This window comes from Macrosteles quadrilineatus, unplaced genomic scaffold (genome assembly GCF_028750875.1).
Source record: "Macrosteles quadrilineatus isolate MER2022 unplaced genomic scaffold, UCM_ALF_1.0 Scaffold_9__3_contigs__length_116548681, whole genome shotgun sequence".
In the NCBI taxonomy this organism is placed as follows: Eukaryota; Metazoa; Arthropoda; class Insecta; order Hemiptera; family Cicadellidae; genus Macrosteles; species Macrosteles quadrilineatus.
In genome coordinates, this window is record NW_026542602.1 from 101,248,258 (window position 1) to 101,261,928 (window position 13,671).

General features: G+C 34.9%; 1 protein-coding gene across 1 annotated transcript; it reads left to right on the top strand.

The window, feature by feature from the left end:
- The first annotated feature begins 9,859 nt into the window (after nt 1-9,859).
- LOC129003677 (uncharacterized) lies at nt 9,860-13,181 on the top strand. Its single transcript, XM_054431976.1, has 3 exons — nt 9,860-10,020; nt 12,073-12,224; nt 12,910-13,181. The coding sequence occupies exons 1-3, from the start codon at nt 9,860-9,862 to the stop codon at nt 13,116-13,118; spliced, it is 522 nt and encodes a 173-aa protein (XP_054287951.1). The 3' UTR covers nt 13,119-13,181.
- Nucleotides 13,182-13,671: the final 490 nt, after the last annotated feature.

The window sequence follows — 13,671 nt, forward strand, 5'->3', positions numbered from 1 at the left end:
ACGTGTCGTGAGAGTGGCAGCCTTCTTCCTCAGTCGAGTCGTCATGTTCAAAGTTCAGTTGAAGTTAGACAGTACAAATAAGTGAAATAAAGATCAGTTACGTGTGGATCGTTGCAGCTCTGCTACCATGTCAAATAGTTAGTTGTTCAAGTTTAACGTTAGTTAGTTTTATAAGTTTAAAAGTTTGATAAAACTGAAATAAGTTGAGAGAGTTTTTTCTACAGTTTTTATATTTTTATAGTAACAATTATAAGTTCAAAACAATAACAAATGAATTATAACCAGCTGGCATTTAATATATTAATGTAATCCATGCCTTTGGCACACCTTGTGTGTGGACCAGAAATGTTCTAAGTGTCAGACGAGGCGACTCATACAGTACACACTCCGCTTCAATAAAGTATTTATTTCTACATGGCTGCAGATTAATAAAGGCCTTATCACTCTGAATTGAGTCAGAAGAATGAAAAGGAAACTTTGGAAACAACCCTACAACAGCTAGGGTACAGTAGCTTTCCATGTTTATTTTGGTGGCGTTTGGTGTTTAAGGAATGTTACATTTCTAGGCAGAAATAACAATTTAAAAATATAAAATCTCTTCACAGATAATCAGTCACTAAAAATCTATGAAATGTATTTCTACATCTCACAGTAGTGTAATTTAAATACAACACTCAATAGTAAATGGGTGAACTCCAAAGCAATTTTCTTTCTTAAGAAATAATTACTCATTCATTGTGTTCCGAAAGACAAGTGAAATTGAACTTGGCAATAAGAATTAGGTATATCAATAGGATAATATCCCTAATGACTAGTCCCTACAATAACAGCTCTAATACTAATTGATAAAACATTAATCCTCACTTAAATGTGTTTTTCTCTTCTAGACAAGCAACAAGAATCATCTTTCAACTCCCTTGCAACTTCTGGGGAGACTGTCAGAGAACAACTCATCCAGTGCATCTCCATAGGATTCCAAATTAAATCAGGTAAATAAATACTCTACACAAATATACCTGTATCAGTCTCTATTTCTTTCTGTGGCAATGGGTAAGTGGCAAAATCTCTAAAATTTAGTTAACCAGCATAAAAACTTGTAACATTGTGATTCATCTTAAAGAATATATTTGTATGATCTAAATAATTCTATTAGTCAAATGCACTGAGTTAAAATTAACCGTTTTTAGTTTGTTAATTGTACTGGAGAAGGGAATTAAGTATGATAGTCAGGAACCCAACCTGAGGTGATAAGACTGTACTGACCACCTGCAGTCTGAAAATTGCCAAGTTAAAATTTCCATCAAAATACTTAGTAAGAAAAGCTAAACACTTACCACAACATACTAATCCAAATAACAAAACCAATAACACCTTAATTATTAACAAAGTAACTAATTAATAACATTTTTTTAAAACTCCTAAACTAACAAGAACAAATGCATAAAAATATCCTTAATCATTAAAAATATCCTTTGTTGTATGAAGTTTAGTATAGTGCTTTTTTGTGAGTTTCCTTTATATTGCTTTTTAAATGGAAATAAACTACTGTATACCGAGCCATGGCTCGGTCCCCCGGTACTACGTACTGTTACCGTATACAAATTGCTAAATTCACACTGATATTCAGCTGATTTTGTAAGACTCAATCCCAGTGAAAGTTGAGGTAAAATTAGCTGAGTGTAAAGTGTAATCTGTGGACCCAAAACAAAATCTGAATCCTCAATCTACAATCATGGCCGATTTACCGAATAGACACGGTAGGCACGTGCCTAGGACGTCAGGCAATTGGCATTTTTGTGGGGCGCCAAACAATTTGAAAATAAAAAAAAAATTTGTTGTATTTGCATGCGATAGTGGTAAGCTTCTGATAATCCCTCGCGGCAGTGTAGATATCGTAATTGTCTTCCGTGATTGCGGCAAAACTCTGACTGTTTTTCGCGGTCATGTAGACATAATGATCGTCTTCCATGATCGCGGCAATATGTGAACATCGTGAGGGGATTATTGTTGTCTGCCAAAAATGAGGAAAAATTCTTATCTTTTCTGCGGTCATAAGGGTGAACATTATTATCGTCTTGCGGTAAAATTCTGATAATCCCTTGCGGCCATCATCTCCCACAGTCGTGTGAACATAGTAATCGTCTCACACAATTGCAGCAAAATGTTAATCATCTACCGCGATTGTGTGAAGATTATTTTCTTCCGCCAATGAGGCAAAATTTTAATCTTTACCTTAGGTAGTGTGGAGTTTATCATTGTCTTGCGCGGGGTAAAATTCTGACCATCCCTCGCTGCCGTGTGTTGAAATATTATCAATATAATCTCCCACGGTCACGGAAATGTCACTGTTGTCATGCCCAATTATGGTAAAATATCCAGGTAAAATACAAAGTGGACGCATATTTCCCGCTTAAAAAATGTCACATATAATTCCCGGTTATCCCGGTCAGAAGATATATTGCAAAGGGGCGCCACTATTAGTTGTGCCTAGGACGCTGACAGGGTCAACTCGGTCGGGGAGAAAGTGCCTTACACCACTAGACCTTTCTACACTGTCAACCAAAAGTCTTGGAACAACTAAATGTTACGCCTCCCCAAATATCCTATTCTGATCAAACTAGCTATGGTTGTCTTATCAACATATCCTTATACAGTAGACTCCCTCTTATCCGGACTATATACAATGCTCTCATAAATTTAAGTCGAATATCACAGTAAATATAGTCTGTTTTAATGAGTTTTTGGGGATGTCGGTTTAACCGGAAAACCCGTTATCCAGACTGGCCTCGGTCCCGAGGAGTCCGGATAAGAGGGAGTCTACTGTAAATAGGTTTAGAGTTTTCAATGATACTTCAATAACAAACATTACAGATTTTATTTGTGTAAACAGTACAACATTGTTCCAATAGTATTCCTTTCTGGTTTACACCAAATGATAGTAGGCCCTAATCTTTGTTGTGGAAATGGATTTGTGGGAAGCATCTCTCTCTATTCTAGCAAAGCTGAAATAGCTATTCAGCTATGAGCTATATGATCTATTCTAGAGGGCTGATTCTATAAGAAGTTGTTGATTTTGTCCACACGAGAAGATCTGGATCAGTTAATCTTTTTAAGACCTCCACAAAGTGCTGACTAGCTAGATAGATGGATATACTTCTTCACTTCGTGAGATGATCTGGAACCGTAAACCTTGTAGGGGGAAACAAGCATGAACGGGCTAAAAAACAAAAAAGCACAACACAAATTTAAACAGCAGCTACACAAACAAGTAAACACTTTTTCATAAATTTTTATATATTAAGATTGTTTGAGAATATGGGCTTCAGGGGCTTGAAAGCCGAAAAGTGAATACCATCTAAAAAAATCTAACATAAACAATAAAAAATGGAAAAGATCAGTACATATATGTTTAAAGTGAGGAAGATGTTTTAATTTCCTGCCTCATAAAAAGTCATGAATTGTGATTCATCCTGAGCGGCTTTCCATCACTGGCTTTCACTGCTCTGGAAGCAATCATAGTTTTAGCAATGCAGGTAAAAGAAATGCCTTATCTTCCAAGGTTAAAATGAAAATGCCTCCAGATTTTATAAGTAGTCATATCAAACGTTTTGGAGTATACACAGTTTATTGACCCGATCTGGATGATTGCTCAAACATTTATTAACTTACACAATCAAAGCTAGTAGGGGAGAACAGGAAAAGAGAGAATATGTAAATGAGACTTGCAAAGTTGATTCAGAGAATCAAATTATATTCCAGTTACAAAGTGAAAGGTCAAAAGTTCAATGGATGTACAAAGAAATCTGTGAATTCTTCTTGGTCACACCATCTTGAGAATACATCTTGGGAATACAAAAACGCTGCTACAAACACGCTTAAGGTTCGTGGTTACAATTTAACGCAAAAATTAAATATTTAATCTATATCTGAGGTGAAATCCAAGAGAGGTTTGTCTGTAATCATATACAATGATATTTGATTCATGCTCTGCAGATAGTTTACGTTATCACTTCAAGATTACAGTGTTTAAAAGGAGATCCTGTATGTTTTGCAGATATGTTTACGTTATCACTTCAAGATTACAGTGTTTAAAAGGAAATCCTGTATGTTTTGCTGAAAAACATTGCATTTAATGTAATAATATAGATTATTAAGCTCAAAAAGAATTACAAACCTGACTCAATCGGTTATGTAATCTGGACTTCTGCCAATATGTGACAAAGTTATATTGATTATTACTGTAGATTCATTTTAAGTGTATCGGTGTGGTAAGGTAATCGGGTAAAAAAAAACTATACGTGTGGCTTGGTAATTAAAGGGGTGTTTAAAAAATTGAAATTGAGGTTGGTAATTTAATTTTTTTTGCATCATAAAGAGAAACTAGAAGAGAATGTATTCACTCACTCACTCACTCCCATGGCCATTTATGCCCAAGGAGGGATTTGGCGATTCCAACAACTGCTCTCCACCTCTCCAAGAGAATTTATTGTCCAGAATAAAACTAAGTATGTGGTCTCAGGTCTGCCAATTGACCAAAGTGAACAATAACCTTATTTCTAAATGATTAGGACACAACAGATTAATAACACTTGTAATGATCAATGCCATAAGAATCTCATTCTTTTTAAACCTGCTGTTGCAAGCAATCTTCTTGCGTATTTCCATATCCTTTCTTTACTATCCATGTACTGTTTTTCTTTATTATTGAATTATGGTATTTATTTTAATTAACTGCTCTTATGCTATTGTAACAATATATTGTTACAATAACAGGATATACCTGTTATAAAATGGCTTAATGGCTGTTATAAATCTTACTATTATTGATTGCTACAATAAAATCAAGGCGCTTACTATAATAAAAGATTGAAAGAAAATACATTAACATTAAATAATTTAACTGTTACTGTTCAATGAAATGGCGACCATACATAGTAGGTATTTTAAGCCAAGTATGAATGGAGATGAGTGTAGGATGAGTGGCGCGATCTTGTAGTCTTGTTAGTGACTAAGGCCGACATTCCTTAGACACTTAGACAGAGCTGTTAATTAATAGCCCATACAGCTAATGGCAACTAAGGGACCTACAGTTAATAGTGGAAACCATAATATATACCATACCTAATAAATAAAAAACATTCTTTAAACTCTCGGAGATCCATGATGCAAGGGTATATAATGGGGGGAAAGGTAGACACCTTCACAGTGACATATAAAATTATTTTGTTTCATGATGAGGATGGATGGCTTGAGAAAGCATACAGACAAACATTCATTTGTTAATACACTGTACTTATAGTTGAAGAGGAAAACAAAATCTAGAGAAGAGGAAACAGGAATTAGATTTTCCTCTACCACCGAGGTTAAAAACAAGTTGATATCCATTCTCAAAGGAAACTTGGTGATTTGCTGAGTGGATTTGATGCAAATAAGAAAAACCATCTCAGAACTGTTCAGTAATGCTTCGGTCAAGTTCAAGGTCTAAAGAAAAAACTGGTTTGTTTGAAACATTGCATCTCTGGCTTCTAAAGTACAGTATTTGCTTGCTTACTACTATGCTAGAATTAGAATATGAAAAATAGATTTAAACAAAGTCCACCTCTTTAGTTTGATATGAAATGTATTCCAGACACAAAAGTATGAGTGTATTTTCCCGTACTTCCCAACCAAGAAAATGGTAAATGTAATCATATTATTGTATCAACTGCTGTTTTGCTACCTACACTATAAAGATAAAATTATAATGTCAATGATCCTGTATTTAAGAGATGTGTGAAGCTTTAACGTCGTTAGTTAAAGAAAGACTATACAAGTCTACAGTCTTTTCTTTTGGAGGAAAAGTTTCCTACTTTTGATGGAAACGTCCAACATTAGATATATGATATACATCGATGGAAATATGTGGCATGTTTTTTAAGTAAGTACCGTTTTTAAATTTCTCCGTTCCAGCGCTGCGATTGGGATTTTGGACATTTGGACATTTGTGTTGCATCTATCGGCAAGCCTGCACCGGAAATTCGGCAACAATTGGCTGTGTTTACATCTGGTTTTAAGCATTCAAAATGGTGCCACCAATTAAGACTGCCACCGATTGTGAAGTGCACGCTGTAATTAGATTTTTAAGTGCTTAAGGTGTGAAAGCTATTGAAATTCATCAACAGATTAGTGAAGTTTAAGGTGAGAACATTATGAGTTACAGAATGTTACGCAAGTGGATAAGGGCATTTAAAGACAGCCGCACCAACGTTCATGATGAGCAACGCACTGGGCGGCCATCTGTCATTACTGATAAATTGGTGCGTAGGAAAAGTCGATGAAAAGTGAGAGAGAACAGTCGGTTTACGATCTCATCATTATCTGAGGAGTTTCCTTTACTCATAATTTTCTCGCCATACACTTCACGAATCTGTCGATGAATTTCAATGGCTTTCACACCTTTAGCACTTAAAAATCTAATTCCAGCGTGCACTTCACAGTCGGCGGCAGTCTCAATTGGCGGCACCCATTTTTAATGCTCGAAACCGGATGTAAAAACGGCCGATTGCTGCCAATAGATGCACATGCACAGCACAAATGTCCAAAATGCCAATCGCAGTGCTTGAACGGAGAAAAGTAAAAAACGGTACTTACTTAAAAAACATGCCTCGTATATTAAAAAGGAACAAGTTCATTCGCATGTTTAAATTTATTAAATTCCTCTGCCACAGCAAATCTGCAGACTAAGCAAATTTATATTTGAATGGGATTTTCACTTGAATATTTCCTTAAACAAGTCATAATTAAATATTATAGTAAATAATGGAGTGGCTTTTGTTGGATGGGGACAGTGGCATACATAGACAATTCAACTAATCTAACAGATCCTATCTTGTCTAGATAGTTGAGCATATATAGAGGTAGGCTTTGAGCTACCAGATGGTAGAGTTTTATATCGGTAGTAATTACTCACAGCTGATTGTCATGCATAAACCTGAACCTGACGATAGAAGAAGTTCTGCTTTGACCACTAGATCAGCTCTGTCCCTTATTTACCGAGATAATAACCAACAGTTTTCATTTAACCTAATACCTACTGCTTTGAAAACAGTCTTGAAGCTTTTGCAACACTATGACACATCTGAGGAACCATAATAAAAACACTGTGGTAAGAAGTATAGCTATGTTTATCCGTCATTATAAGGTTTGTAGTTAGATGAAGTAAACAGGCTCCACTGCAGGCGCAACTGCAGCAGGGTAGGTGTAAGGTAGCTCAGCCACTGCAACTGCAGGCGGGGCGACCACTCCATTGTAGTTCCGGGCTATGTACTGTGAGCTAGTGGCGGTGACTACTGCGGGGGCAGAAACTACAGGGGCGATAAATTGAGGGGCGGGGGCAGCAACAGCACACCCAATGGCAGCCAACAATACAATCTGAAATAAATCATTTACATCTAAAATGAAGGCTTATTTACACAATGTCTAGGACACTTTTAAGGATGTAACCTAGAGCCCAAGGGATAATAGGATGTAACATAGAGTACAAGGGCCAAGCATTAGATTGTAGGGACAGGCTTACCAGAATGGGAAGTGTCTACTTCGTGTAGGTAGAGTGTATAATTTTTTGTGTCTTCCATAGTGGACTCCCTCCCATTCACATAAGCCTGCTATCCCAAACCAAAATATTTTTCATTTGTGTGTTTCTATCGCTATATCATAGACAAATAGAATAAACATAAACTGTCAAAGGAAGGGTCCGCGATCTGTCGCTAGAGTGTCCTCAGTGTTCGTCGATTCGCTGCCATCGTAGACTCACCACTCACCGTCTGCTACCAGCAACTTTTTACATAGTTTTGTAGCTCTATTTTGATTTTTTCCACCCTGTATATGTATTAAATAGAGTTTAACCAACTTCATTGATTGTACCATCATTTCAGGTACCTGTCATATTTATTTTCTTATTGACTCTTAACATTATTCAGTATTCCGGCATATGATGGCTGTGTTTATCATTATAGGGTAGTGACTCAATGTGTATAATATACTTAACAAATTGAAATCATCCATCAATTTAAGTTCAAATTAATATAGTTCTGTATTACTGAACAATTTTACCAATACCAATATGTAAAATATAGTTCCAAAAAGGACAATACCAATGTAAATACAAATACCGTCGCCACAGCAAACCTGCAGCAGACTAAGCGTATTTCCATTTGCCTGATTGGATTTTTTATTAAAACAATTTAAATAACATTATGATTAACGAGTACCTAAGTTTGCTGCTTCAGGGGCGCTAATAAAGTTTATTTTTTAGTAAATTAATAGCTTAGTATAAAATAAATAAATTTCCCAAGTTTGATCAAAATATATCCATAAACAAGCAAACTATATTTTACAGTATTTTTAATAATAAACATGGGAATTTTAAGTATAAATTTTTTTAAATTTTCTCTGTAACCAATTATTACGGCCCCACAAAACCCCGTTCCTGTGGACCGATCATGCTGGTTCACGAAATCATTCAAGTTCATCCCGTCCTACACCTTCAAGTCAATTGTCATCAAAATCGGACACAAATAACAAGTTATCACGTTCACGGACACAGACATATAACATTTTTAACTAATGAAATTTTACACTCTGGAGACATCAAATTGAAGAAGTAAATCGGACCTGGGCCTAGGTCTTACTGTGCCACCTATGGTAACAACTACTTCCCTAGGGAAATGCTAAAAGTATGATTTTCCCAACTCTTTATTGTCAAAAGCCATGCTTTAACCTGACAATTTTTTATTCAGTTGCTAGTATCTCATTTAGTCTTTAGAGGGAAAGCATGATTTTTTCCCTAACAATCCCTGAACTATAAAGACTACTATTTTAAGCTGATAAACATTTTTTAATTATTTGTAAATAAGTAAGTGAGTAGCTTACCAGTGAAGGAGACATTGTAGGCCTGTGTAGACTGTCGTGGACTGGAATGGTGTGGAGACTATTTATACAACAGTCACACAGTCTAATCATAATGCACAACAGGGAGGATTGCCGAACTGACAAGGTCTCTGATCAAGGATTCTAGTGACTTATGTGCCAACAGTGACATGTTGAAGTTTAGCAACAATCTGATGTAAAAAAGGAATTAGGTTGATAAGGCGAGTGTTTCTTCTAACTCTAAAGATACAACTATATGATTGTTTGATGAATAACGAGGATGACTGATTGACTAATTGCCATAAATCTTGCCAAAGTATAAGTATATATTATCTTGAGTTCAATTTTGACAAAATAAATAGGGCACCTACTGATAAAAAGACAATTATTTGTATTTCACTTATTTAAATGTTCAATGAAATGAAAATGAAAATACTTTAACAGGTATGGCAAACAAAAATTCATAGGACAATATTTAGGATGTTGGTCAAAAATACTAAAATCTGGAGCTAATAAAGAACCAACTTTTCTTCACAACTTTTTTTCTTATTAATCAAAAGTCAAAATAGCTTCCTGTTATACAATAGGTTATAATATCATACTCGAAAACAAATATACTAACTTAATAAACGAGTATGAAAAAATGTTTTTAACCATTAAGAAATAGAAAAAATGTGCTACCAATCATTAATGTTCACTTTTTTACCTTTAATCTTGAACAATAATCACAAACCATTCTAGATTTTCTAAACAATATCCAAATGGTAATCCAGTAATGTATGCAGTGTCAGTTACAGAACAATATTCAATTCATGAATTGAAAATTCTGAATATTACAACTACTTTTCAATAAACAATCAGCTAACACATAACACTATTGTTTCTCCTCCAGTCGTAACATTTTTGACAGTTTCACCATTGTTGCCGACAAGAGAAGCGATTGGCACTGACTATGACAGCATCGGGTGTGTTAGTTTCCCTTGCAGCATGTTTTCCAATAGTTTTTGGTCAGTTTCAGTATGGTTCCTATTCAGGTGAAACTCAAGAAATCGTCCCCTGCTACGGACAAGAGATGACCAATGGTTCAATCCATATTGGAAGAATACTGTACACGTAAGGATATAGCTTGTTTGGACAAGCTGTGGATTTTCATTATTAATTGATATTATATTAAGGAATCCAGAAAAAAATTGATCAATAATGGGATATCTTTTAAACCAAAATCAAAATTATAAACATAAAGTACAAAAATATTATGATAACTATGATACTGTAAGCGATTGGAAATAGTGATGTTTCCATCAAAATAAAATTGACATAGTTCCAGAATCCTGAACAAGGATCATGCTTAATTTGTACAAAATCAATAAAAATAATCAACTACTAGAGGCCCGATGCTGATCCGTTAAAATAAATATAATATCCAAGAAATAATTAAATTTCTGATTTTGATTGAGCATTACAGTATCTTGAGCTTAACAGATTCAAACGATCAATAGCTCAAATTAAAGCCTATAATTTACTGGTTATTTTAAGTCTACTAAAACATATAAAAACATGAACAATACTGGAGCCATTAATTTTTTAATCATAGAAAAATCTTATGAAAAATAATAATAATTTTTATGTTGGTTTTTCTCTTTGCGTTTGCTTGAAACTCGTCCGATTTGGATAACTAATAGCTTAAATGAAAGCCGGTATTTCACTGAAGGATCTTAGACCAAAATATATAGGATTATATCATTATAACTGGTGAAATACATCTTAAATTGAAGTAAGAATTCGAAAATGAATCAAATTATGTTTTTTTGGTCGAGTAATACAGTAGGTAAATATATGCCAATGATTGATGTGAAATCTTTGTTTGCATACCTTCAATTTGAGACCTCAATCATGAAAATCGGTCGGGTAGAAGAGCCAAAAACGACCTTGGAAAAAACACAAATTTAACTCCCATATGAAATACATAGGGAGCGAATTTCGTTGACGTATAGGCCGAGTGGGATTATAGATAAATATATGCCGATGCTTTATGGCAAATCTGTGCATAAATTGAAGAATTTGAGACCTCAATCATGAAAATCGGTCGGGTAGAAGAGACAAAAACAAACTCGGAAAAAAACCAAATTTAACTCTCATAAGATATACATAGGGAGCAAATTTCATTGACGTATAAGCCGAGTGGGATTATAGATAAATATATGCCGATGCTTGATGGCAAATCTGTGCGTGCATACCTTCAATTTGAGACCTCAATCATGAAAATCGGTCGGGTAGAAGAACCAGACGAACTCGGAAAAGAAAAATCAAATTTTTATAATATATAAGATACCTTCTTATCGTTTTATTCAATTAATCAAGTAGATATTATAATATAGTTTTTTCCATTACACAAAAAAATGTTAGTAAAATAATAAATGATTGGAAATAATGGTTGCTGTTTTTGAAAACACTAAAAATACTACAAAAACTCTTGTAACGTAAATTTTACTTAAAGAAAACATCTATACCGAATGTAATTAAAATTTTGCTAAGATAAAGTTTTTTTTTTAATCGATAAATGTGGAAGATATTTTTGGCTATGTTAAACGACCTTAATTCTTATTCTTATGGATTAGTTTGTATTTATCTGTTTAATTTTTTTTATTATCCATAGGGAACCTAATCGCGACGGAACCTCTCCATGTCGACCTAATTTAAAGAATGCATGTAATTGCCAGTGAGTTTCAATGACTGAATGATTACTTTTTTTAAACGACTTGATAACAAACGCACGTGGCTCAGGCATCGTCTAGGCTCTCAGATAACCTGTTGCTGAACAGTGCGCTGCAGAAAATAGATAGATTTTTTGCCAAACCTTGTAGTTGCTTTGCAGGATAACTTTTTATTCCATAACTTTTGGTCTTTAGAAACAGAACCAGCATCATGGGGACTAACTTTTAACTTAAACCCTGTTTGATTAGGGAGTGTACTGGAGGTCCACCCTTTCCTCCGACAGACACGTCTCACGCAAACACACTATCAATGGTCTGTCCTGAACCCTTGTGTTTTTGTGTGTGATGCCTGCATGAGATATCCGACTCTTCAGCCAGCCGCACTCCCTGGGCATACAGGGTATAGTTCCAAAGCTCAAAATCTTTTTTATAATTCAATCCAATGTTGCAGTTCAGAACAAATTTACAACAATGATCAGATTTACGAGGGAACGTCCAGCAACCTGGATTGCTCGTTTAACAGCCACATTGCAAGTGACACAGTAGGGTTTGGACCGCGTCCCTACACATGGACTATTGACAGGATTGATCTTGTCTCCTCAGGTAATGCTGTCTTTTGGAAAATTCAACTATTAATCCAAAAACCCCTTTGTACGGTTAAAGTACGGCCCTGGTAACAAAGCCAGGTTGAGGCCGTGCCCCTAAAAAAAACTTTACAAATTATAATAAAGCAAGTTGACCAGATGCTGCGCACAAAACTTTAAGGGGGGACTACTGTTACATATGTTATTTATTTACATTTACAGCTGAGATTTCAGATTGTTGTTATGTCTAGTCAGTTTTAGTAAATATTTTTATCACAATTTCATTTACAATCTGTCCAGCTTTTTGAACATTCAGCAAATACGGTAACAATTAATAAAACCACTTTAGTTAGTTTCTATCCATAGACATCTATCTATATCTAATCTATATCTAACTTAAAAACATTTCAATGAAAAAAATTACAATATAAAATGAAGTTATTTAAACAAAGCATGAGCTAAGGTCTATAAGATGAGTTCTTTTCAGCCTGTATGTAGCGGTATTGTCCAAGAGGTTTAGAGCCTGGTGATTAGAATGATTTCAAGCTTTTTTTAGGTATTTTACACAACCATTTTGTTATTTGTTCTTCATTCTTCAACCTTTCTAGTATAATCTTGTCTGTATACAATATCTCAAGAGAAATCAACAAAAAATATATACATTATCCTTTTCTTTCTCAATAGTCTCTTGTGTTCTACTGTAGGTGGTGTGGATTGCCTGGGCGGTGGAGTTGGGTATCCATGGTACAGGTTCAGACTTTACGGCCGGGTATATATCGAGTACCAAGCAACCATATGGATAACCTGGAGGGGACCTTCTGCTGAAGACATGACCAATCCTGCATACCTGATCCAATGTGTCTTCGAGGATACCAATCAGCTGGCCTATCCAGCCAACCCCATCCTATACTGAATCATCTATAGTGTTAGGAATCACTGTTTATTTTATATTTACAATTTATGAGAAATATGTTACCATTCTACACTTGTATCCAACAAAGTTGTAAGAAGCTGCAGAGACTAAAAAATAGAAGGTAATTTTACTGTGTCTTAAAACGTTTCAACATAAATCAATAGATTTAATTCACCAATGAGAACACTTCGGATGGCACTAAATTTTTGTTGGATAAAACATTATTTACCTGGCCTTTGTATTATACCTAACTTAGAGTTTGTAGTTTTTTTTAGCATTTGTATTTGTTGCAGTAGTTGTAACATCTATAAAATATACAGCTTGGTCGCTGAGTATTTACTGTATAATGCTAGTCTGGGAATCAAAAGGTTGCAGGTTTGATCTTGAGAAAAATTACAAAACTGGAGCTTGGGAATTTAATGATTAGTGCTAAAACGCTAATGCATACGCTAATGCTAATGATTAGCTAATTAAACGGCTGGTCTTAGTCCAGTGGTTGATGAAACAGCTGGTCTTAGTCAGTGGCTAATGAAACAGCTGGTCTTATCAGTGG